This window comes from Typopeltis vanoorti, chromosome 3, assembly GCF_054136105.1.
Source record: "Typopeltis vanoorti isolate ZY-2024b chromosome 3, IOZ_Tvanoo_1.0, whole genome shotgun sequence".
NCBI classification, from domain to species: Eukaryota; Metazoa; Arthropoda; class Arachnida; order Uropygi; family Thelyphonidae; genus Typopeltis; species Typopeltis vanoorti.
In genome coordinates, this window is record NC_143551.1 from 63,751,078 (window position 1) to 63,778,854 (window position 27,777).

The 27,777-nt window shown below is 34.7% G+C and overlaps 1 protein-coding gene across 4 annotated transcripts in view; it reads right to left on the reverse strand.

The window, feature by feature from the left end:
* Positions 1-27,777, reverse strand: part of Als2 (Amyotrophic lateral sclerosis 2) — a 550,533-nt gene that overhangs the window by 78,731 nt on the left and 444,025 nt on the right. For all 4 annotated transcript variants that reach the window (XM_090415655.1, XM_090415656.1, XM_090415654.1 and 1 more), the window contains exons 23-24: positions 17,443-17,619; positions 5,913-5,961 (exon numbers count right to left, since the gene is read on the reverse strand). In XM_090415655.1, the coding sequence (XP_090271781.1) occupies positions 5,913-5,961; positions 17,443-17,619 (226 nt within the window). The remainder of the gene's footprint in view (positions 1-5,912; positions 5,962-17,442; positions 17,620-27,777) is intronic.

The following is a 27,777-nucleotide window of genomic DNA, read 5'->3' on the forward strand; positions in this document are numbered from 1 at the left end:
CGTAAATAGAATGGGAGATCCAGAGGAAGGCCAAGGTCTAGGTGAACTGTTTCAGTCAGAAGTGCCTTAGAAATGTTAGAAATAACAATATTGGAGTGCTCACAAGTAATAGACTAATTTGGAGAAAAATTGTTAGGAGATTAATAATGTAAATAAGTTTACATTATGCTGTCATAGTAACCTGAACATTCCATGAGGGTACATATCAGGAAATTGATGATGTATATGTCTGATGCCACTTTAAATAACAAATGAAATTAATTTGTTATCCAGCAAATAGAGGGCAACTTGTTAGAACAATATCTCCTTTTTAGTTACAGACTGAACTGTTTCTGCAACAATTTGAGTGCTGTATGTTTACACAATTCTTCCTTTTCTGTCAGGAGAAAAGGTAACTGTCTAACTAAACCTCATTAAAATTGCATTAACAGTACCCAAACAAACATCCACACTCGCTGGCAATTTGTCTTTGAGTCATGGATGTGTGCTGAGAAAGAGTACAGATTTTTGAATGCTTTATTGGAGATGTATCCATTTTATAGCTACACAAAATGGATAAACCACTATGAACATCAACTTGTTTATACTATTAAAAATGTACAATGCTATTATTAAACATCATAGAAACAGTTAAAATATAGCACTCAACCAATATAGTGAACTAAAACCAAAACTGAAGCAAAAACCAAAAAACTTTATGAAAATTTGGCTTGTTTGAATTAATTTGTTTGCTACTGTAAGTTCTTGAACTGGTAATATTGGGTAGGTAGAAAAGGGAATTCTAAGTATAGTGAGGAGTTAGTCCAAAAGGAATACCTCCAAGATCCCATTTTCCAAAAACTTTTAATTTTGTCTTGTTTGCATTAGCAGTTAATCCATTTATCTTGCTGAATTTTTCCAAAATACCAAAACAAAACAAAAAAAATATGTATATGGAATCATTATCTTTAAAAGTGCCCACTACATCATTGACATATGATAATACCTTATTTTTCCTTCATAGTTGAAAGAACTGTTATTCCTTGCACAGCATGTGTATTGTTGACTTCCTGAAAGATAGGTTCAAGAACCAATGTGAAGAGCAATGGACTAAGAGTACTACGACCTTGCTTGACTCCATTTGAATTTTGACTGGGTGTGATAGGAACCCATCACCTAGGAGGCAGGCAGGTAGTTGAACTGACATAGGCTACTTTAATAATAGATAGCAGCTTTTTACCCACACCAATTTGCTGGAGGATATGGAACAGAAAGGGATGCCAGATATCAAATACTCGAGTAAGGCCTACTGATAGCACTGCCATTGGCTGCTTTTTGTATTAACTAAGCGGAATAGATTACATAGTAGAAACAGATTAAATTCTACTGCTTGGCCTGAAACTCGATACATCTGTGTGCTTTTAATTATGTATCTCATTCCTACTTTGAGCCTGTTATTGATAATGTGGAAATATATCCTGTAGTCAGTATTAGATAAATAGGTCTCTAGCCTAATAGAGCCTATAAAATAGGCCTCCAAAACCTAACAGAGATCATACCTTAATGATCTCTGTTAGGTTTTGGAATTAGGATGGTATGGCTTGCTACAAATTCACTTGGTGTGTGTCCTGATAAAAGAAAAGAACTAAACAGTATAATTAGAATGGGAAGAATAAAATCCCAGGCCTCACGGTAATGTTCTATCCCTAGACCATCAGGTCCTGGGGATTTTCTTGTCTGGCATTTTTTATAGGCTGTGGTAACTTCAGATAGTGTAATGAGTCTGTCAAGCCCATCTTGGATATGAAGAGGAAAGTCATTAATGTTCCAAGAGTTATAACTTCCCACAGTACTATTGTCTTCAAACAGATTATTATATTATTATAGTGTTTTTGAAAGGAGTTAAGGATGTCTTGAGTGGTGGACATGTCTTCACCATCAATGCAGATTTCAGTGGTAGTCCTTTCTTCATGGAATTTAGCAAATTGTCTATTGAAGAATGCAGCTGAAAGGCTATCTGCTAAGGACTGCTGTATTCTTACTTTAATTCTGCTTTACTTCTTGTTTGAATTTTAACCACACATCTCAGTTCCAGGTAACATTATTCCTGTTTGAACAGAGGGGCTTGAATTTGGTTGAAAAGATCAATGGAAAATTTGGTGGAAGTCTCCATGGTCTAGAACTGATCTCTACTTATTCCATGCAGCAGAATTTAAGTAGAACTGGATTATGGTCTGACATGTTGATGTCAAAATATTTTATCTGAATTATCGTATTTATAAGGGAAGAAGAGATATAAGCACAATGAACACGGGTACCAATACCTTATTTATGTACATGCAAGCCTGGAGATTAGGATTGTGAATCATCCATAAAGTGGGGTTAGGAGGAAACTCCACTTTTCCACTCCTGGGGGGTTTCCTCCTATTTTGTCTAATGTAGGGTTTTCAATACAATTCCAGTCTCCAGCTGCTGTGATGTAGTGGGCATGCCTATTGTTCACTATATAAATAGGGCTGCAATTCTTGGAAGATTTTTGTCAAGTGTTCCATTGAATGGAGCATAAACATTTATAAATCTTATTACACATCCAGAGTTTTCCAGTCTATTGTCAAGATTCTCACTTTCTGCATCACATAATATTACAGAATGACCCAAGAGGGCAAGAATAAGAACCACTACTCCAGCCCTGTTAAATCTTCCAAAGCTCCAATAAGAAAGAAGTGGATATCTATGTGTTAAAGTTTTTATATATTTATATCTGCAGAAGTATGTTTTTGTGGAAAAACAAAAACCTGATATTATGGCATAGCATAAGTTTCCATATAGCTTCTTGTTTAACTGCCTGTGGAATCCTTATATTAAATGAAGCAATGCAGAAAGGAGATAATATGATATAATTAGTGAAGTGTTTGTAGTAAGTCTTTAACTTTTAGATTTTGGATGAACCTGACGAGGTCTTCAATCTGTGAAGGAGCAGCTATTTTCCAGTTTTTTAGTTGCATTCCATTATTTCAATTTCATGCCTATTGTTCTTGATTTGGAATCTAGTTATTTTCTTTTTATGTAGATGATTTATTGAGGTCTCATGAGTGGGAACCAGACTCAGAAGAGATACCCAAGTTGAAGTAATGCGGAACTCATATATTTCCCATATACAAGTAGTCCAAAGGTGTCACACTTTATTACTAAAATATTCTGGATTAGAGCTAGTTGTTGAAAGTTTTTTCACTAGGTTATTCTATAAGTTAAAGATGCCAAGAAATTATATTCTTGGTTTGAATGCACTTTGCATTATGGGATACTAAGGCAGTTGATGTGAAGTCACCTAGCCTCTATATGCAAGTAGCCCAGTTGTGAAGTTATTTTACCCACAAACTTTGTTTGCTTACACTTGGATAAAGGATGAAACCAAGAATATAATTCATCATGAAGGTTATTTTCTTGATCATAAATTAGTAAATAATAATATTTTTTGGTTTACCGATCAAGTGTTGATCAATTTTATTAACTGAACCAACTAGTTTCGCCACACTTATCTGTTGGCATCTTCAGGGCTTACATAGAGGTTTAAACAATCTCACAATTATGTGTAACTGAAAACTGACAAGAATAACTGTAAAAAACTGACTAGAATAATTACAAATAAAATAGTATCGAACGTGAGTGAAAAACGTATCGCGTGTACAAGATCAGCTAGCTGTTGCTGAGGAACTTTCTGTAGTTTGTATTAAAGTTCATTTCTTCCGTTTTTAAGGTTCTGATTAGGGTTTTCCATATCTCTGGGAGTATTAGGCCTTAATTTCTGTTAAGGTTGACAGTAGAACGGGCGACTGTGGCTGCCTCTTTGAAAATTCTTGAATGGTAATCTTCCTCTATGTAAGGGGGAAGTGTGGCGAAATTAGTTGGTTCAGTTAATAAAATTGATCAACACTTAATCGGTAAACCAAAAAATATTATTATTTATTCAAGAATATAATTTCTTGGCATCTTTAACTTATAGCAATACCAAATGAAAAAACTTTCAACAAGCAGCTCTAATCCAGAGTATTTTGGTAATAAGGTGTAATTTTGAATACTTGTATATAGCAATATGTGACTTCTGCATTACTACACACTTGGTATTTCTTCTTGGTCTGGCTCCCACTGATGAGACCTCAATAAAGGTTGAAACGAGTCTTTGCAGTGGCCCTTTCCATAGTTCATAGCATTATACATGTCTGTAAGGATATGTGCCTTCCATTATGGAATACTAAGGCAATTGATACGAAGTCGTTAGTCTATATACAAATAGCCCAGTTGCGAAGTTCAAACTTTGCTTACACTTGGATAGAGGATGAAACCAAAAATAATTTCTTGGCAATTTTAATTTATAAGATAAAAACTAGCTTCATTGCAATTGTAGTATTTAAAAAAAGAAAAAAGAAAAAAGTGACCTCCAACTATTGGACTATTTGCACACCCAAAGAATATTACTTACCTGCCACTTAATAGTAAATTGAAATTCATGCAAAATTTTTTTTTAAAGCAATGGATACCAATTTTTTCATAATAACTTAAGCTTAAATTTCCTCATGTCAAAACTCAAAGAGGGTATTTATTTTTTTATTTTTTTTTTATTAGTGCACAGATAAACTGATCAAAGATGATTTTAATATTAAAGTAGATATTTAAGATGGTACATCAAAATCTTGTAATTAAATATTATATTTAAACTGATTTCGTTCAAATAATTATGTCTGGTTAAAAACATTGTAGATAACAGATGTATGCTCTGAAACGGGGGGGGGGCTTTGATATCCTGTATGCACAGGCATGTGAGGATGCTCATATCACGCAATTCACTGGTAATGTCACTGTCTTAAAACTTCGAAACTACCAACATGGATATCTCTCACGTATTCCAGAAAATACTTTAGGAAACAAAAAACATTGCTGATTGCAAAATTCTGAACAAAAATGTCACAGAATTGGATGTACCATCTTTTTCCCTCTTCTTACATGTCACTAAGTCTTGTGTGATGTAATCATCCAGTTTATTTTTTAAACACGGTATGCATCAGCTTATTTTATTCTTATACAGTCAACTCTCACTATAGCAAATGCCATCATAACAGTCTTATTTATTCATTCACCACAAAAACTATCCAGAAGCTCTAACCTGAAACTTCTTAGGCACAATGCTATTATAAAGGAAATTCACCAGAGAAGACTATTTCTGTCAATAGCCACAGTAAACTATGGCTGTTGTACAGCGTACTATCATAGCAAACTATGGTGGTATTCTGTGTGTAGAGATGCATGTTTTGGAAATTAAGGAGATGAGACTGGGACAAGAGACATGGTAAAACAATGGAGAAGAGTGAGGAGATACTAGGTGACACAATAGTGTCAGAGCCATAGCATTTAGTTGGGAGGTGAATATCATCATCTGGTGAGAGACCACATTGCCTTATTGGAGGCTTGAAAAAGTTCCATGTAAAAAAATAAAAATTTTTTTCATGGGTGGGAGTCACAAAAAAATCATGTAAGAATTTAGCTTGCAGAGCAGTGCAAATACTAGTGGAGTACCAACTTGACTGTTAAAAAGCAGCAAATATGTGAACTTAATATCCCTGAATTGGAAGACAAGCTGACTTACTCCAGTCCAGTGGAAAGAACTGAACTTTCAAGTTTTCATGAGTAACACCAGCATTTCCTCCAGAAGCAAAATTAAGAGTCCCTTCTTATCCTTGATGGGGATTACAATTTCATGTTCTCAAAGTGTGATGAAGTAACAAAAAAAAAATATAAATAAATAAAATAATAATAATTTAATATTTTCAGCAAAATTCTTGCTAATGTATAAAATTAAACAGGGATAGGAGGAATTTTAATAAACTTACAATAAGTATGTCTAAATTTACCATCACATTTTAAAAGTTTAACCTTACCTGTCTATGTTGTTCACTAAAGATGTCTTCAATGGCAAGCCAAAATTTTCTGAAACAAAAGTATACAACTTAATATTTCAATATGATTATATATACAGTTGATTTTGAATAAAATGGGTTTGAACTGTGCAGGTTCATTTATATGTGTGTTTTTTTTTTTAAATAAATATATTGGAAATTTTTTTAGAGATTGACAATTTGAAAAAACTTGCAGACAAACTGCATAGCTTAGAAATATCAAAAACATTAAGAAAAAGTTAGGTATGTCATGAATGCATAAAATATATGTAAGTACTAGTCTATTTTATCATTTACTGCCATAAAATATACACAAATATATTACAAAAAAAGTTAAAATTTATCAAATTTTATGCACACAAACACTCACAGACTGTCCATGGCCATTCACAGTCAAGAGAAATGCAAACAAACTTAAAGATGCAGTATTAAATCATAACTGCATAAAATACTTATTAATTAGTTAGATTAATTAGCATAAAATTAAAAAATTGTAATGATTCATTCATTAGTGTATTGGCTAGGCTACTACGAAGCAATCATATTGCTGCTTCTTCATTATCAATGTATGAATCGTTATACCTGTAAATAAATATGAATAATTTCTTTTTCACATTATCTTTTCATTTTTGATGTCTAATGCTAGTAATACATATAACATCTACAGTGTTTTGTTATCATATAAGACAATATTGATGTAAGTACTGACAGACATACGATTCATCTTGTAAACTCATGGTATCGATAAATAAAGTACAGCTGTAAATGTATTTTCACTTTCCTATGATTTTATGTAATAACATTTTCTTTTCTCTAGCTTACTTTATTGTAAGAATACAGTATATAATACATACATACCATAGAAAATGTGTTAATTGACTATTTATGTAAGCTATTAGTTAAGTTTTTGGGCAGTCAAAAGTTATGCATGGATTTTCAAACAATGGGGGGGTCAGCGTCCCTAACCCCCACTGGTCAACTGTATTACTTATCTAATAAAGACATATACAGACATTATCTATAGATATGTACTTTGGTTAACCATCTATTCACTTGAGCAGATATAAATGAAATGTCTTCAGTGACAACATTAATAATGTATTGTCCTACTTAAGTCTATAATGAGTCTTCATGCAATATGCATAATAGAATTTCCACTAATTTTTGGCATAAAACTGTGCTCTGCTCTTTTTTTAAAGCATTGCTAATATCAGTAATCCTGGCCACTGTGTTTACAGTCACCATATTGAGATAAAGAATTATAATTCTTGCACAATAATTATTGTGTTGGAAGGTTTAAGGTTGGTACTCTAAAATTTCCACAGTGAAGGCTATACACTGTTCAAGACATTGATATATGATCTAGCACAGTGCTTCCTAAACTTCTGGATGCCAGGGCCCCCTTTGGAAAAATTTAAATATTTCACGGCCCACTCAAAAAATAATCGTAATAGACATATATTATTATAATATTTATTGTATTTATATTCAATACAAAACATACACAATGAATATTGCAAAAATCAAATGCAAATATTGCATTTTTAGCATCTTACATACACATTTGACATGGCACATTATCTCATATTTTTATATAGATAGATATATTGTTATTGTACATTTGCCGTACAAGCACATAAAAGAAGTTTAATAACAATTTAATGTGATAAATGTGATTCAATACTGCTACACAAAAAAGTCAATATCAGGTGAAATATTTGAAACTGCAATTCTTAGATTTCTGCTTTGAAATGAAACTTATACGAATAAGCATATATTTACTAATATTCATTAAGCGCCGAAATATGCAGGAAGCAAAATTTGTGAACCCACATCAATGTGTGATTTTTTTCCATTAAAATATAAAAAATAACAAAAAAGAAATAATCAATAAAAATTAAATAAGTTTCTTTTAAGACAAAAAAAAACCAACTTCGTCTTAAAACATTTTAAATTTGTTTTCATTATTTCACGGCCGCTTGGGGGGCTGGGGCCCACAGTTTGGGAAGCGTGGATCTAGCAGTCAGATCCCATGCTAAAATCAGTGGACCTAATTGATGCAATGAAAAGCAATTCGAGATCACCATATTATGCTGCCCTGCCATACATTCAGGCATCCTCCATGTCAAACACATCTATACTGAAATGCCATATAACATAAGTTGTCACTCCATTAAACTGATTTCCATTGCTCCATGGTTCTGATTCTGTGTGTGTCTTGGTCCATGCCAATTCAATTATGTATACTCATTCTGTTAAAGATTAATAGATTGCAGCTCTTTTGTGAAAAGACATGGTGGGTAGCTTTCTATGGTTGTGGAAAGAATTGTGGTACTGCCTGTGCCCCACTCCTATCTCCGAATGCAGATTCTTGAGAAACCTGAGAGAGAGAGAGAGAGATGTAATCAGCCTTCTTGAGGAGTGTCAATGTTTTAAGGCTTATCTGGTTATATCTTGGCCTGCAGTTACCTGATACTTATTTTTACAGCAGGTTACCATGTGTGGACTTGGAAATGTTTAATTGCTAAACAATAGCACATAAATGTTATTTGGGAAAATAACTATCATTTTTCTCTGAAATGATGTGAATTTTTTTCCATGCATGTATCATAAGCATACAAGATTGAAATGACAAAGCAAACCACTAATATTCTCCATAGGTTACAAAATATTGCATAGCTGGATTTATTTTCTTGAAGTCTGATGGGTGTCCACCAATTTCTGGTGACTGTGTGTATCTCATAATAATAATACAGCCACTGATTTAATTTAAACTCCTTCAAATAGTTCCTTTCTATGTAACCCCTTAAAAATTTGAGAAATACACATGAAACAGAAAAAATCCACTAAGAATATATATATAAGGCAATTATGATCATTTGCAGTGCTCTTGTCATTTTGTAAGAATTATTAATATCAGAACTCCATGGAGTTAAGACATTGCAGGAGATCCATACTCTCACAAAAAGATCATTACTGATTTTGTGTGAGTATGGAGTATATGAGTATTTACTGTGCTGTAAACTCATTGAATTTCTGCACTGACCACACTCTCAGAAAATGCATTCCACTCACCAACCACTCTCCATGCAAAGAATCAACTCCTAGCTCACACCATCCTTACATAGCTTACAAGAATGGCCTCATTTCATTCTCTCTCTCTCTCTGATCTGCAAAAAATCTCCTCCATATTAATCTGGCAACAACTCTACACCAACTTGGCTCTGTAAACTGCATTTCCTCAATCTATTTTCATGTCCTGCATTCCAGAGATTCATTATACCAACTTAGTGAATCTTCACTGGATCCTCTAAGATATCCTGGTCCCTTTGAAAACTAGGCAACCAGATCTGCACACAGTATAAATTAAAGTTACCAAGCAATTGTATTCTTGGTTTCATCTTTTATCCAAGTATGAGCAAACAAAGTTTGCACATGAAGTAACTTCATGATTGAGCTACTTGTATATAGAGGCTAATAACTTCACATCAACTGCCTTGGTATCCAACAATGCAAGGCAAATATCCTTACAGACATGCATTATGGGAAAGGCTATTACTTAGACCAGTTTCGACCTTTATTGAGGTCTCATCAATGGGAGCTACACTGCAAAGAGATACCAAGGTTGAAGTAATGCAGAAGCCATATATTTCCCACATGCAAGCAGTCAAAAGGTGTCACACCTTATTATTAAGATACTCTGGATTAGAGATAGATGTTGAAAACCTTTTAACATCTATCTCTAATAGACATCTGTTCAGATGTTGAAAGTTTTTTCACTTGATTACATTATCAATTAAAGATGTCAAGCCCAGTTGTGAAGTTACTTCATGTGCAAACTTTGTTTGCTTACACCTGGATAAAGAACGAAATCAAGAATATAATTTCTTGGCATCTTTAATTTATACATAACCAAGTGAAAAAACTTTCAACATCTGAACACAGTAGTTAGTTCACATGCATTTTGGTCAAGGCCTTATAGAAGGGAACAGTAACCTCTTTGTTTCTATATATCAGGATCCTCCTCATCATTGCCATAATCTGTTGTGATGTTCTCACTCTTTTAGCGGTATGACCCCTAAACTTCAAGTTTTTTTGTCACAGATCTCTCGTCTCTTCTACCTCCTTCAAAATTTCTCCATCAACTGTATACTGTGCATCCTATCTTTGCTTCCAAAATTTTAAACTTACACTTGCAACATTAAACTGAAAGCTCCACTTGCACAGTTTATTTAGATCTTTCTGTAAAGCTGAAACATCTGCTCTACTTCTCATAGTTCTTCCCAACTTTGCATTATCTGTAAATAGCTGCATATTTCCAGTTAAGCCTCATGCTGAAGTTTAAATATCCATACCAGATCCAGTTAAGTCTATCCTAATATCATTAACATGTAAGTTAAACAATAATGGTCCCAAAACAGATCCTCTGCAGCATACAAGCACATACACAACCCACTGAAACTGATTTGACAGCCAATCACCTATCCAACTTGCTAGTCTTATCTAATACCACCTGTTCTAGTTTATTTATTTTCTTGTTATGTGTCAATCTATCAAAGGCCTTTGAAAAATCAGCTGCTGTATATAAGTATCCTTATTAGTAAATTTGTCACCATGTTATGTTACATAAGCAGAACTTTCCCTCAAACTTTTGCTGATCATCACAGAGAATACTGAAATTATCAACCTAACTAATATTTTCAAGATTAGCAATTCAACTGGAGACTGCAATCCCTAAGTCACACATGACATGGAAGTTTTTTCTATAAAAGCAATAACCTAACATAAATCATACATTTACTTACTTGAATTCCTAATAATCTTCTCCACTCTCCCAGTACCCATGATCTTTTTTAAACAAGTTCTCCTTCCAGTTCACTGTGGAGGTCACCTCCTCTTAGTAATTCAGATTGCAATCTTGTGCAAATTTCATAACTAGAATGCCCTTCCTCCAACTATTCCCAATTCTGTCTTGACACTACAAAGATACCAAGTCAGATCATCTCCAGAACTTCTACTCTTCCTCTGTTCTTCTAACTCAAACGCCTACTCTGAGTGCATCACAGAAATTATCCTCACTGGAATGAAGGCCTTCATTCCCCATTCTACTGCAGAGTATCTGATGACTTTTATTCGGATACACATTTTATGCTTTAATAAATTAGCTAACTTAAGTATCAAGTAATCTTATAAAAAACAAGAAAAAGAGGAAAGACTGATATAACCACATGTATTAAATTCTCTCCTCCACTTACAGTATTGTAATGCAGTTTTCTTTTAATACTGCTGTGATATTTAATTTTTAATTTATCACTATAATTATATTCACTTATTTCTACAAAGAATATAAAAAAATTGTTATTCTATCATTTTATAAAATGTATTAAAACAGTTTGTAGCTTTATATTATAAAGTATCACAAAAATTCAGCAATGTTTTGTAATGATGATAAAGAGCAACAGAGACTTTACAGATTACAAGTTCAAGAACTGTAATTTCAGTCAACTAACATCAAGAAATTATCACTTTTACTTTGATACACTTTTACTTTAATAATTTTTTTTTCTTACTTTAAAATTTATTATACATGTCGTTTCATCCTACCCATACAAGGCGAGTTCCATCAAGTTAAACTATAGTTTGATACAGGTGCATGCACGCATAGACACTAAGGAAGCAACACAACTAGTAGCAATAGCTGTTGAAGTTGTTTTGGTTTCATTTTTGTGGCGATTGGAATGAAAATGTGGCTTTCTTTACACAGAAGAAAGTAAAACGATAAAGAAATGGAATCAGAGACCTATAGATTTATCTGAGTTTTCTTTCAATTTGAACAATCACAAAAAAAAAATAAATAAATCACCAGAAGATAATAGCTAGAAGACCTCAAATATTGTTTTAAGAGGAAATTAAAGATGCCAAGATATTATCTTCTTGTTTAATCCTTTATCCAAGTGTAAGCAGTAGCACAGTTTGAAAAGAGTAAATTCCTTTAGTAATTTGGTATACTGTTTGTTTCTTCATTACTCACTTTGTGCCAGTCAATGGATCAGTTTGGAGACAAAACATTGTGCTGTCTAAAGAATGTGTGTACTGAAGAATACTAGAGACAAGGAGCAAACTGTATTCAGACAGAAAAATAAACTGTTTTTATCAGTATGAAAAGATTGTTCAGAGAACTATCAGCTAGTTTATTCAAAGTGTTTCCTCCTCATGGATAATTTTCTGCAGCAGGGTAATTTTTCTGAGAAAATGTTTACACTGAAGTTTACTGAGGTAGGACAAGAATATTTCTTTCCTTCCTTCAGCTTAAGGAGATTTATTTCAGAAGAACAAACAAACAATTTTGAATCAGAGTGAGATGGCTCCGAATTTGGAACTGATGGTACTAACGTAGTGGAAAATCCAAAGCTGTTAATTTCTAGAAATAATTAGAATTCTACAATGAAGAGGACCTTAGAAAGAAATAGTCCTACATAGGACAAAGCGTTAGACTGAATGACTGCAGAAATGTCAGGAGACAGGTAGAGCTGGGAAAAAAAAAGTGCAAGTAGAAACAGAAACATGCTTAAGCAAGACAAAAGTAAGGATAATTTTTTTATGGTGATTCTATGATAAGAGGAGTACTTAATGAGAGCATGACAATGTTGTTTCCCTGGTGCAAAAATTAATATTAGTGAAACTGTCATAGGATGCAAAAAAGTTAGGTGAAAGAATTGATTGTTTTAGCTGGCACTAATGACTTGAAATGGAAAAAATATTGTAGGAAAGAAACTATAAAAGAGTTATTGGAAGAAGTAAAAGAGCAATAGAGTAAAAATGTGATTCCACATCTGCTGCTGCAGGATATGATAGAGACAGATTGAGAAAGGCAATGACTGCAAATTAATCAGTGCACAGATTGTGCAGAAGGAATGGTGTTCAGCTTTGGTTTACTAAGGAGAAAAAAGTGGAATGAATTTGATGGATTGAAAGATTTATATAATGCCGATGGATTTGAAGTCAGGGCTCAAGAAAACATTGTTCGCTGATTGTGGAAATGCAAAGTTAGGGAAATTAGAGCCACTGGAGTGAGCAGGGAAGAGATGCATTTGAGTGTGAGAGTAGGCACCCATGAGGTGCATGAGTTTAAAAATGACAAAAAAGGAAAAACCTAGTTGCTAGTGATAAAACTGAATGGAGTAATGCCAGAAGTATTAAGAATAAGAGGGAGTATTTTGGCATTGGTGCAACCTCACCAAAAGTTATGGGCATTATTGAGACTTGACCAATAGCAGTAGTTACAAGGAGAGAATGTGAAAGGCATAAAGAGTGCAGTATCTTTATAGAGTAAAGAGAGAACAGGATGGGTATACTGCTGATAAAAAAAAATTGCTGCCAGTATGATGACATATACAGGTTGATGCTACCACAGGAAAGAGAGAGAGATGGGGGGGGGGTGCAAGGGATATGGAAAACATGTGTCAATAAATCAGCACAACGAGTGCAGTTTGAGTTATTACAGGAGACTAAAGGAATGCAATGGAAAGAGGAAACATCACATGGCAGAAGAGAAATGGAATTTATTTACATACTAAGATATTACTTGAAACAGCATGTGACGGAAGAGACTCAGAGTATGAAAGTGTTAGTAATGGTCATGGGATCAGAAGATCTATTCAAAACCAAGGTAGCTCTGCCCTCCAATTGAGGAGAGTGATCATTAACTAGTGAGGTTGCAAAAAATAAAGTTTTCAGTTAAGTATTGTGGAACTACAGAGCAGAGAATTATGACAAGTTTAGGAGGCGGCTTGAAGCATCGCCACAGCATAAGAATCTACAAGGGGAGGATATTACCAATCCACAGGAGATGGTTAAGGGATTTCTAAGAGAAGCAATATCAAACTGTATATCAAAGGTCAGGAGGATAAATCAGGTATGTGTCCAATGGATGACTAGATTATTAAGCAGGAGCTAAAAAAAAGTGGTGGAGGGTATAGAAAGCCCACAAGCAGTACAAATCACAGACATGATGGGTAACCAGCATGGTAAGGAAATCAGGTGGAAAGAAAGTAGCTGACCAGGTAAAGAGAAATACCAAAGAGTCCTTTAACTAATCCGAAAGTAAAGAAAGATTGACCATGGAAGGATAACTTAATGAATACTGACGGTAGCACAGTGATAGAAGCAGTTGAGTGACCACTTCATAAGGGTCTATCATCAAAGTGAAGATAATGCTCTGACAGGTGTAAGAGGAATTGATTCAAGAACAAAGGTTAATGAATTGTAAGTTCTGAGGATATTGTAGAATCTCAGTGCAAAGGAATTAGCACTGCCTCTGTGAGGCTGTTGAAGTCTCAACTCAAAATCAAATCAAAGTGAAGATAATGCTCTGACAGGTGTAAAAGGAATTGATTCAAGAACAAAGGTTAATGAATTGTAAGTTCTGAGGATATTGTAGAATCTCAGTGCAAAGGAATTAGCACTGCCTCTGTGAGGCTGTTGAAGTCTCAACTCAGGTAAAGTCCAAAGGGAGTAAAAGGAGGTCAAAATATTCTGTTGTATGAAGAATGCAGTAGCAAATTATACACCAATCAGTATCTTTAGAGTGGTGGTAAATATTATTATGAGATCTCCAGAGAGTTGAGGACTCATTGAGGGAGACTATAACATTACCCAACATCAGCTATCGCACCTTCTCTTAAACTCATTCACACCAGATGCACTCACTACTTCGCCTAACAAACTGTTCGGCCTCACACAGGGTTCTATAAGAGAAATTTAGCTCTCAACCTTTTCTTAACCACACACACAAACGTCTAAGGATGCTCTTGTCCTCTCCTAACCTTCTATATAATGAATATCCTATAACACCCTATCAGAAGTTCAAATTCTTTTATTATGCACCTCTCTTTCTCATTAATTAGGTTTCAAAGAAGTTACTTTATGACAGGCCATTAAGCCTAACAGGCAAAGGAAAATGGGATGAGAACAAATACCGAGGCACTTAATCTGGTATAAGCTATAAACAAATTAGAAAATCAGAGTGATTAAGTAAGTCATAAGCAAATAGGAACTATTATTTTTAAGGATTATGCTGAATTAGCTATGGTCATGAGGCAAATTGATACCATATATCTGAACTGTTTGTCTGCATTTGGCAAGAAAGGATGTCCAGTTTCCTGGATGAAAAATGGCGTAATTCCTGCAGGAGACCCGATCAATCAACTTTAGCAATGAAAAGTTTTCAATACTTCTCAATCCTAGATTCAAACCCAGACAGGATAAGAATCAAGAATGTGGTTGTACAATTTTTCATATCAAACTCTTTTGAAAAGTTTAAAAGCAGATCCAAATAAATCTCTCTCCCACCATATATGAAATCACAGACAAGATTTAGATATTATTTTGATGAGACAAAAATGCTAAGCAATCAATGATAATACTTTAATAAAACACATTCTGTGTAAAACCATCTGTAGGAAAGGTACAGTTATTATATTTTGGAAAGATCAAGCAAAGGATTGCCTTGCCTCTCTATCCAAAATTTAAAATAGTAGTTCTTAAAAAGTATAGAAAAGTTGTTCTGCAGTTCACTGTTCTATTTTTGGTCCACATATCAGCAGTTGGCAATGAAGGATCCACAATGGTAGAAATATGATATAGCTACTAGCGATCCCCACCCTTCTATTTCTTAAAGTGAAAATCATTTGCAAAAGACAGATTTTCTTATGATAATATCAAGTGCATTGTTAAGGAGTTCAGATGATCTTGACAAGGTTGAATTCAGAAAATAAAATCAAATGCAACATCATTACATTATGTATCTATTTATTTAAAGACATAACTAAAAATATAAAGTTATGAAGAGTCGTAGTTTCCATATATATATATATATATATATATATTTTTTTTTTTTTTTTAAATATAGATTTAATGACTTAAAAACCAAGGTAACTTATAAAGTTTTTTATGAGAATAATACAACTAGTTTCAGCTTATAACAGTCTTCATCAGGTATTCATTAAAGGAAGAGAATAGTAATAAACATTGAAGCATCTAAAAAACTGAAAATTACAGGTAAAAATTGCAACACATAATTGAAACAAAAACCGTTGTATTTTTTAAGCTGTTCTAACAGTTAGAACAACTTAAAAAACAACTTAGTTAGAACAACGTTTTTTGTTTCAATTATGTGTTGCAATTTTTACCTGTAATTTTCAGTTTTTTAGATGCTTCGATGTTTATTACTATTCTCTTGCTTTAATGAATACCTGATGAAGGCTGTTATAAGCCGAAACTAGTTGTATTATTCTCATAAAAAATTTTATAAGTTACCTCAGTTTTTAAGTCATTAAATCTATATTTTTTAAAAATGTATCATAACAACCGAGTAGAAGTCCATACACACAATCATCCCTCGACTTACGTCCGTTCAAGTTACGTCCTTTCGAAGATATGTCTGTGATCCCATAAGGGAATAAATAACATTTTCGGCTATACTTTCGAACAAGATGCAAACGAGCTTAAGGTAAAGCATGCACAGTGGCAACAACACTTTCAGCAGCAACCTCCCTAGGCAGTCGGCACGTGTCGTCAACAGTTCCTCTGTTAATTTTATGTTTGAGAAATGGGTTATTTGTGTATTTATCGTTAAATATTTTGTGATGTTTTGTGCAGCATGCTCCTACACGCACAATCAAAAAACCTAGTGAAGAATCACAGTAAAAAAGAGGCGAGCAACTGATTTTGAAACAAAGTTGCAAGTTATAAAGCGACAAGAAGCTGGTAAGCACGTCAATGTGATTGCACATGACTTCGGATGGTCTCATTCTACAGTAATGACTATTTTGAAAAATAAGGATAAAATCGTAGAGGCTGCGAAAGAATCCACCTCCAATCAAATTGACGATAGTAGTGATGAAGCAATGACAAGGTCTTATCGGTGATATGGAAAAGCTACTTGCATCATGGATAGAGGACCTGAATCAAAAGCGCATACCCCTTAGCACTGTGACCATAACTACTAAGACATTTAGTGATTAAGGCACTGTCTCTTCAACATATTGAAGGAGAAAGCAGAACCTGATTATGACTACGAATTTAACGCTTTTTCTGGTTGGTTCATGAGATTCAAGCAGCTTTTTGTACTGCATAATGTGAAAATGTATGCTGAATCTGCAAGTTCTGATGAAAAGGCTGCCAAGGAGTTTGTGGAGAAATTGGATAAAATTATAATAGAGGAAAATTATTTTCCACAGCAAATATTTAATATGGATGAGGAAGATTTGGTTGATTCTCCTGTTTTATAGTGGCAGTAAGACACAGTACAGTTTTATAATAAGGTTTAAAAATTAAAATGACAGTATACTTATTACGGTTAAGTCCCTAACCCCTATAGCTCTGTTGATTTAATGTATCAACTTACGTCCTGCCGGATGGAACGGAACCCAGACGTAAGTCGAGGGATGACTGTATATATATATACACATATAAATAAAAACAAAAATAAAACTATTTTTGATTTACTTACTGTTCTACACCTAGGAAATTCATTAATGCAATATCTGGTTGCTTGTTCCACTTTTCTAATCTTTCCATGTATTGTTTGTCCTCAAGCTGATTATAAAGGACATAGAGAGTAAAAAGAGATGGATATAGGCGAGGAAGTAAGATTGGATGAAGTAGACTGCTTGGAGTTATGATTTCACTAAAATGTACAGAAATAACATATTTAAAAACAAATAACATTTCAAATATTTATGTTCTGTACAAGAATAAGATTACAGATAGTTGTAAAAAAATCATATGACATGAAATAAATTCTGTATACATCAAGTCAGAATTAATAATTCATTTCTCGCACTTACATGAAATTCACATTTCCTGCCAGTTATGTAGTTTCTTATCTCTTTTCAGTTTTCGGAAAGAGAGGAAAGAAGTTCAGCATCCAGGTAGTATCCATTTGAACATTGAACAGATGAGGAGGTGATGGTAATACTGGACTCAGTCAACCAAACAATTGTCTATATTGGCTGAAACATACACACACAATGGTACAATACTAGAGCAAACAGTGAAAGGTCAGTCACTTGGATGATTCAACCTCACTGGAACTGAAGACAGATAATCTACAAAGCATCAATGGAAAAGAGGTAGACATAGTCCAAGAATTACTGGAATATGTTGACATAATTGATGTTACTGAGACTAAGAAAAACATTTCATCAATTTACTATAGGTTCTGCCACCTCTTATGTTCAGGTGTGAGTGCTATAAAAAAAATTATAAAATGCACTTGAGATTGATTAGTGAGTGAGAGCTCAATAAAATAGAACCTGGTTTTTTCCTGTGATGAGTCTTCAGGAGGCTAGGAAATAATATTATTGTGTTTAACAACATAGCAGGAGGCAGAACTTCATGAACAGAACTCAATTTTAAGTAGGTTGATGTGGGTATATTTCAGAATGGAAAATTGGATAATGATACTTATTTGTGCTTAAAGTATGGTCTTCAATAGAAGGTTCTAGCAAGGAAGAAATGGGAGAATATTTAAGTCATTACAGAGGATACCTAATGAAGCAGATTTTTATTGGTGACCTAAATGGCAGAGTTGGATATGAATCCTAGACATATAGCAACATTTTGGGAAAAAACAGAGAAAAGAGCAAATTAAGTTATGATGTTAAGTACTTGTTTAAGGTAGAACTTTCAAGTGAAGTTACATTATTGTAATTTTTTTTTTTTTTTGATATTGTGATACAAAAGATAAAATGAACTGACCAGTTTCACCAACATGAATGTGGGGCTTCTTCAGGGTAAAAACAAATAAATGTAAGGCTAGCAAATGTAAACTGGAAGCTAACAAGTTTGCAGAAACTGTTGTAATATAAATAATAGAAACACATGGAGACAGTGGAAGGTGGCATAAGTCAGTTGCTTTCCAGCACTGTTTGGAGATGATTAGCTGAAAAGTTGCAATCTGGTATGTGAAGAGATCTGATAAGATTTCCACATGCCACTTAAAACTACCCCTTGGTTCTTACTGAGAAAGAGCTATGAGAAAAAAAAAAATGACCATGCTGATTTCTTTATCTGATGAAAGAAATTAGTCTTCTAGATGAGGCATAGAGCCCTTGTCCCAACTGATGTCATGATGTGTGTGTGTGTGCATAAAGCAATGAACTAAACCTGATCTTTCTTCTGTTATGAAATGTATCTCCAAGATTATCATCTTCTTTTCTTATCTCAAAATTTCTAGAAGACTGACCTATGCAGGAAGGCGCCACAGGAACAAAGAATTTCTGGAATTTTCAGGATGCCTATAGAAGGAGTTAATGTCTTTTGGAGTGTAGAGGAAGCTGCAGATGGTGAGAATAGGTTTTCTAAGCACTCTAATATAATGAATAGAATGAACTGCAGTGTCTACTCCACCAGCTCACTCTTAACAGATATCCTTGGAAAATGGTCCAAAAAATTCTATTTTCTAATCCAACTCATGATATGCAGTACAGAGAATGTTTCAATCCTACACATTTGTAGGCTTTCAAACAAAATTATCAGTCTCCTCAAACTTCATGATATCAGAGTGGCTATCCAGAATTCATAAACTTAAAAAGAGCTAATGTCTGATGAGACATTAGAACAGGGACATTCAAGGGTGTCATTAATAAGAACATTAGTGAAGAGTGAGTTTATGTCAAAACTAATCAGCAGAGTCAAGTTTTATTTCTCGAGATGAAGTCAGCAATATTTTAATTTTTTTTTTAAATAAAAGAATATGAATGACTGGTAAGAAGAGTCAGGAGGTTAGAAAGGAATTTAGAAATTTTGCATACAAGATTTCCTGTTAAGTGAATAATTGATCTAAGAAGGTATCCAAGATTTATGTAGTTTTGGCAGATCATAAGTTTCAGAAATATCTGATTCAAGAGAGATGACATTACTCAGTAAAGTATTGAGTTTATTAAGCTGACTGTTGGTAAGATCCTTTCTAATGACAACATAGGTGTTAGGTTCTCAGAGAAGAATGTCCATTTTATGGTTGTATATACTAGGAGCAACTGTGAATTACCACTATTTGCTCTTGTAATAGTAAAATTAATATTATTCTTTAACTATGAAGGGCCAACTCAGAGAGGAATATTAACTTTGGTTTCTTAGAACTTTATCCTTTAACTTTTTCAATCTTTAAGCATAGTTTATTTCTATCTTCACTGGAAAGATGTATGGATTCAATACTGTATAGAAAATTCTAGTGAGGGAAATACTTTGAAAACTATGGAAAAAAAAAAACTTATGTGTGGGCAAAAAGATTGAGTTCGTTTTGTGTTGGAGGCAGATTTAAAAAATCAACAACCCATTTATTATAAGGAATCCTTTTCTTTAGTGTTACATGGTGATCAGCAGGCATTTCAATAAAATTATGGACACTGCCACCATGTTAGGAATAATTACTTTAAATTTCTGACATTTCGACCTTCATATTAAGGTCATCATCTGGAGTACACATGCACGTGCCCACACACAAAGACAAGCTAAATTACATTTCAAACAGTAAGCCAAAGAACAATGATTTGATCAACCATTATTCTACTGGCCTGACCTCTAGTGAAAAAAAAGAAACTACATCAAAGCTTTATTCTGTTTATAACATCAGAGAACAAATTCACATAGATAGTTTTAATACAGCAAAAGTGGTGGCCTAATCCATAATTTAACATGAGTATTGTTATATTAGAGTTAAGATCCTAGATTACTTACAGTCCTAATTATAATTAACTCTTAGACCAAGAGGTTATGTGGGTTGAATATGTGCCATCCATATACTTGAGATTTTTAGACCATCCATTATTATTAAGATTAGGGTGGTTGATAAGAATTTCACAGGCCTCCTTAAATTTATACTCATACAATGTTTTGGTGTGATGTAAACAACAGGTGCCTTTCCAGTTAGGGCATGATCAGAAACACCAGATTTACCAGTTATTAACCCGGCATTAGTAAGGTGGCAGTGTTGCAGTTATTTCTTTCTATATCTTTGGGGTCTGCGACACCCCACCTTACTAACGGCAGGTTAAATTTAATGTGCCGTTTATGTTCCTTTTTTTTACTGAGGGTAGTCATGTGTTTTGCTTTACCTATATAGGGCAAATTACGGGTGCAATGAATACGGTATACTCCAGGGTGGGCCAGCAGAGGAAGTGGATCCTTGGATGAGTTGAATAAGTTCTTTAAGTTTGCAGGAGGTTTAAAGGTAGCATTAAGGTTGTATTTCTGTAGTATTCTGTTTATTTTGTCTGATATCCCTTTAATGTATGGAATGGCTACAGTTTTATTGTACCGTATTTTTTGAAAGATAACGCACACCCCCAACATTTTCATCGCTCCTTTTGGTGTATAGATAACATGCATGCGGCAACTAGTGGTAAAGTTAGGAAGTAAGACAGAGGACGGAGGAATTCTTTAAAAAAGCACGTGCTTTGCTAGTAGCAGTGGTATGTTATTCCGTACATCCTGTTCTAAAATATTTCATAAAGTAAATCATTATTTGTTTATATTTTGTTATTAGATCTGAATTAACCATGGAAGACAGAAGTACTTCTCATAGAAAATCATACACAGCGCAGTTCAAGCTTGAAGTGGTAGAAGTAGCAAAGGAAAAAGGGAATCGTGAAGCTGGTAGATTGTTCAGTGTTGGAGAAAGTAGTGTTCGTGAATGGCGAAAGGCTGAAACAGTCCTGAAATGTTTACATACGAGGAAACGTGCTATGAGGTTTAGAAGGTGCTTGTGATTCCAAAGATATTACCGTATTGTTACTACTAATGATAAAGGTTGGATAAATTCCGAGGTTATGAAATTTTGTTTGGAGAATGTGTGGTGAAAGAGAAAAATGGCATTTTTCAACCCAAAATTTTTGTTAGTGTTGGATTCGTGTAGGGCACACACACACGACAGCAGAAGTTAAAAATTGCAAGTATTCCAAATTGGCTGTCATTTCAGGTGGTTTAACAAAAAAATCCAACACCTTGATCTTGCAGTAAATAAACCATTCAAAGACAATTTGCAGGCTAAGTGGGAAGACTGGATGATGAATGGCATCCATGAATATAAAAAAACAGGGTAGATGAAAAGAACATCATATAAAGATAGTTATGTGGATTGTAGAAAGTTGGGCTGCTGTAAGTGAAAACTGTGTTAGAAATGGTTTCATTAAAGCACAAGGGAATGCAGTGGTGTCTGGTGACAATGATTATGAAGCTGAAGAAATACCAAACGAAATTTTTAATGCAATTGATTCTTTCAATATTGAGTCTGATGAAGAATTTTTTGGATTTGAATAGTGTAATGTTCAATAAATATTAAGTAATACTTCTACCTTAGTTTTGTTATTACATTTGATTTACCTCTCATACCTTTCTAATGTATACCAAGCATTTTCATTTTTAACAAATTTAAACTTTTTTGTATAGATAACGTGCGCGTTATTTATCTAAAAATACGGTAATTTAGTTTATTTTTAAGTGGAGTCTTGTGAAGAATTTTGTTGATGATAGTTTTGGTGCTATAGCCATTTTTCAGAAAGATATTGCTGATAACGTTTAATTCATGTTAAAGTGCTTGTTCACTGGAGCAAATCTTCAATGCCCTGTTTTTTAGTGTGTTAACGACACCTAGTTTTGGTGTTGGGTGGTGGTGGTGGTTGTTCCCCAAGAATTTATGGTTTACCCAAGATTCACAAGCAGAACATATCATTTCGTCTGATATTGAAGGTATCGACAGCCGTAATAATCATCTAGCCAAGAAACTAGCATCAACACTCAAGGAGTTGCTAGCTCATTCCCCTTTCTATATTAAAAACACACTTTGTAGACATCACACTAGAAATAAAGTGATTTATTAGTTTTGACATCTCTGCCCTTTTCACAAATGACAATCAATTGTCCTATCAATGACAATTCTTCTTTTACAGGACAAATTCCTGCCCAATATCACAGCGCTCTTCACCCATGTACTATGTTCTGGCTATTTTCTGTGGCAAAATACTTTCTGCAAAAAGAAGGCACAGCCATGGGCTCACCGTTACCCCCCCCCCACTCAATTGGTAACTTTTATATGGAAGCTTTTGAGCAACATGCTCTAGATTCCTATACTTTAAAACCCAAATCTGGCTTAGATATCTGGTCCCACGCTGCCAGACAACACTTTCCTCAGCCACCTAAACAAACAACACAAATACGTACAATTAACAATTGAAAATCTGAACACACTTTCTTTTCTAGATACACTTGTCTTCCTTCTGGCAGTCTTTCCTTCACTGTTTACCATAAGCCTACACATACTGTCCAACATATACACAAAATCTTACCACCACCCAACACAAAAATTATTAACACACTAAAACACAGGGCTTTGAAGATTTGCTCCAGTGAACAAGAACTTTAACATGGATTAAAAGTTATCAGCAATACCATCCTGAAAAATGACTACAGCAAAACTACTATTAACAAAATTCTTCAGAAGATTCCACTTAAAAATAAAAATAAACTAATTTACAATAAAACTGTAGCCATTCCATACATTAAAGGGATATCAGACAAAATAAATAGAATACTACAGAAATACAACCTAATGGCACCTTTAAACATCCTGAAAAATTAAAGAACTTATTCAACTCATCATTTGGTCACCTGATTTTCAAAAAAAAAACGAAGAGATGTTGGAAAGGGTAGTTTCTGATCTCTGATATGTCAAATATGAGGAAAGGTTGAGAAGATGTAATTTACAGAGTCTAGTGAATAGGAGGAAGAGGGGTGATATGATAGAGCCCTCAAGTTAGTAAGTTTGTTATGAGATCAATGTTGGAGAGGTTTTACAGCAAATGGTGGTAGATCAGGGGAGAACCAGAGGACATCCCCTGGAAACTGTATAAGGAGGGTGTGAACAGGGGAGTGAGAAGTAGGTTTTTTTGCATGCAGAGTTGTGAATGATTGGAATGCCTTACCTGAGAGTGTGGTGTCTGCAGAGAATTTGAATGTGTTTAAGGCACACGGTATGATGAGCTGTGTGTATGACAAAAGGACCTCCTAGATGAGTCTTTGACTCTATGGCGTTTTGGGATAATAATAATAAAAGATCCACTTCCTTTGCTGGTCCACCCTGGAGTATACTGTATTCATTGCACCTGTAATTTACCCTATATAGCTGAAACAGGATGCACAATTCCTATCAGGAAAAAGGAACAAAAACAGCACATAAAATTTAACAACTATTTAAATCGGGCCTTTCTAATCATTCCCTGAATACTCTATACAGAATCGATTAGAAAGGCACCTGCTATTTACATTACACCAAAATGCTATATGAGCATAAATTTAAGGAGGCATGTGAAATTCTTATCAACCATCCTAATCTTAACAATAATGCAAGTTTAAAAATCTCAAGAATTAGGACAAATCATAATTAGGACTAAGTAATCTAGGGCAGTGTTTCCCAAACTGTGGGCCGCGGCCCCCCTTGGGGGCTGTAAGTTTTGTTGAGGGGGGAGGGGATGTGAAATAATGAAAACAAATTTAAAATGTTTTAAGACTAGTAGATTTTTTTTTTTATCTTAAAAGAAACGTATTTCATTTTTAAGTTAAAGGGAGATGGTAAATCCCGTTTTATTTTATAGCCGGGTACGAAACTCAGATCAAAATCCATCGAATCCATAGAGTTTCATGTCGAAAAAACTATTGGCGAGCCCAAGTGTAAGTGATCACTTGGGTAATACAACACCAGGGCAACTCCAAGCAAAGGTGGAGCAAGCTCCGTCACTAACTTAGTTCGTGATGTCACAAACGTCACTATGGATTTTGATTCGAGTTTCGTACCCGGCTATAAAATAAAACGGGATTTACCATCTCCCTTTAACTTAACTTATGTTGCTGGTAAAATAGCCTTTTGCTTATTATAGTAGTAATAACAATATAGGAGTACACCAGTTCAGCAATTCTCTAGTAGAGGTATAGGCAAGTCCAGTTCACTTAAAACCTTGATATTCCAGGTCTACCTACTCACTGATGAGACCTCGGAAAAAGGATGAAACCGGTCTGGGTAGTGACCTCTTCTCATAACGTAAAACAGTATATATATATATATATACACATCTCTTAGGAGCTGTGTTTTACATTATGAGAGAATATTAAGGTTAGTGACGGAACTTGCTCCACCTTTGCTTGGAGTTGCCCTGGTGTTGTACTACCCAAGTGATCACTTACACTTGGGCTCGCCGATAGTTTTTTCGGCATGAAACTCTATGGATTCGATGGATTTCAATCCGAGTTTCGTGCCCGGCTATAAAATAAAAAGGGATTTACCATCTCCCTTTAACTTAACTTATGCTGCCGATAAAAGAGCCTTTTGGCTTATTATAGTATTTCATTTTTATTATTTCTTTTTGTTATTTTTTATATTTTAATAGAAAAAATCACACATTGGTGTTGGTTTACAAATTTTGCTTCCTGCGTATTTCGGTGCTTCATGAATATTAGTAAATATATGCTTATTCACATAAGTTTCATTTCAGAGGTATTAATAAAAGGCACAAAAAAAGCTTACAAATGCAAAATCTTGAATATAAATTGTATTGAATATAAATACAATAAATATTACAATAATATATGTCTGTATTATGATTTTTTTTTCTGATGGGGCCATGAAGTATTTTAATTTTTCCAAAGGGGGCATTTACATCCATAAGTTTGGGAAGCACTGATCTAAGGTCTTAACTCTAATATAACAACACTCATGTTATGAATTAGGCCACTGCTTTTGCTGTATTAAAGCTATCTCCATGAATTTGTTCTCTGATGATGTTATAAATAGAATATAGCTTTGATGTAGTTTTTTTTTTCCACTAGATGTCAGGTCAGTAAAATAGCAGTTGATCAAATCATTGACTTTAGCATACTGTTAGAAATGTAATTTAGCTTATCTTTGTGTGTGTATATGAGGTGTGGCTATTAAATAACAAGACAAGGTGCGCTGTGAATCGTGTAATCGTAGCAGTGGCAATCAAGGTCATTCATGCGCTTGCGCCATGAATGACCTTGAAGGTTCTAGAAGCAGTTGAGATAAGCATTGTTTGCTGTTGCTTGTAGTTAGTCTGTAGGCAGTTATAAAAGAAACACGTGTGAAGTTGCTTTGCCAGAATAATGTCTAACGCTAAACTCGAGTAGCGCATTAATCTCAAATTCCTTGTGAAATTGAAGAAATTATTATTATTATTATTATTATTATTTGACACCTCCAGGGAGTCCAAAGACTCATCGAGGGAGAGTGTGTCAACAGCATCGAACGATTGGCCCCCTTTCAACTACTAACCGTGCTCAAACTTACTTAACTGAGCCATTAGTAGCAGAGGCTCTACCAATCGACCAACCTTTGCCGGCGACCAAGGTTGGTCGCCGGCAAATCGCTGACCAAGTGTTTGAAACTGTTGCAGGAGGTGTATGGTGATAATGTAATGTCATGTGCACAAATGTTTGAATGGCACAAATGGTTTGCTGAAGGTCAAGAAAATGTTGAAGATGACGAACGACTGGGTCGCCCTGTCATGGCACCAACTGAAAAAAACGTTGCAAAAATTAATGAAATTGTCTGCAACAATCGCCAATTAAGCATTCGAATGATAGCAGACATGGTGCACATTGATAAGGAGACTGTATGACAAATTTTGCATGAGCAATTGAACATGGACAAAGTCTGAGCCAAAATGGTTCCCAAAAACTTGTGTCAGGAGCAGAAAGACGTCCGGAAACAAATTTGCACAGACATCATGGAACAGCTGACAGCAGAGCCGGATATGCAGGAGAAGATCATCACATATGATGAGAGGTGGATTTTCCAGTACGATCCAGAAACAAAGAGACAATCGATGCACTGGAAAACTCCCACGTCACCGAGAATGAAAAAAGCAAGAATAAGCAAGTCAGAATTGAAGGCAATGCTGATTGTTTGAGCAACCAACCTATTTTTTTTTTTTTTATATCAATGGCATGGTGATGATTGAATGGGTACCAGAGGGTCAGACAATTAACCAATGTTATTACCTTGAGGTTCTGGCCAAGCTGAAGGAACGATTGAGGAAGAAGCGACCCAATCTGTGGAAGAACAATGCTTGGATTCTCCATCAGGACAACGCTCCAGCCCACAGTGCACTGTCTGTAAAGCAGTATCTGGCTGATAAGAAGTTCCAGTGTTGGACCATCCATCTTACTCACCGGACTTAGCTCCATGCGACGTTTGTCTTTTTCCAAAGTTGAAATCCACGTTGAAGGGCACCCATTTTCAGTCAGTGGATAAGGTAAAGGAGAAAACGGCAGCACTACTGAAGCAGATAACACCTGATGACTTGCAGTACTGCTTTGAACAATGGAAAATTCATATGCAATGGTGTATAGATAGAGGAGGGGGAGTATGTTGAAGGGGAGGATAACAATTAAGTTGTACAATTGTAATAATAAACCACATTTTTGCAACCAGTCTCGTTATTTAATAGCCACAACTCGCATATATGTGTGTGGGTATGCTCCAGATGATGACCTTAATATGAAGGTCAAAACATCGGGAACTTATGAAGTAATTATTACTAATACAGTTGTAAGCTTAAGGATATTCTTCAGCCATAGCCAAGTTAGCCAGTCTTGGGCATGGACAGCAGGGTTTTTCCTCTAGTTTATCCTGGGGGTTTTCCTCCAGCAAAGTAGGCAAACTGTCCCCGTGAACACACGTTTCAACAGACATGGGATTACTACTGGGAATAAGGAGTAACCAACCTATTCTGCGGGATTATCGGTTATGGAAGCTTACTTGGTAAAATGTGTA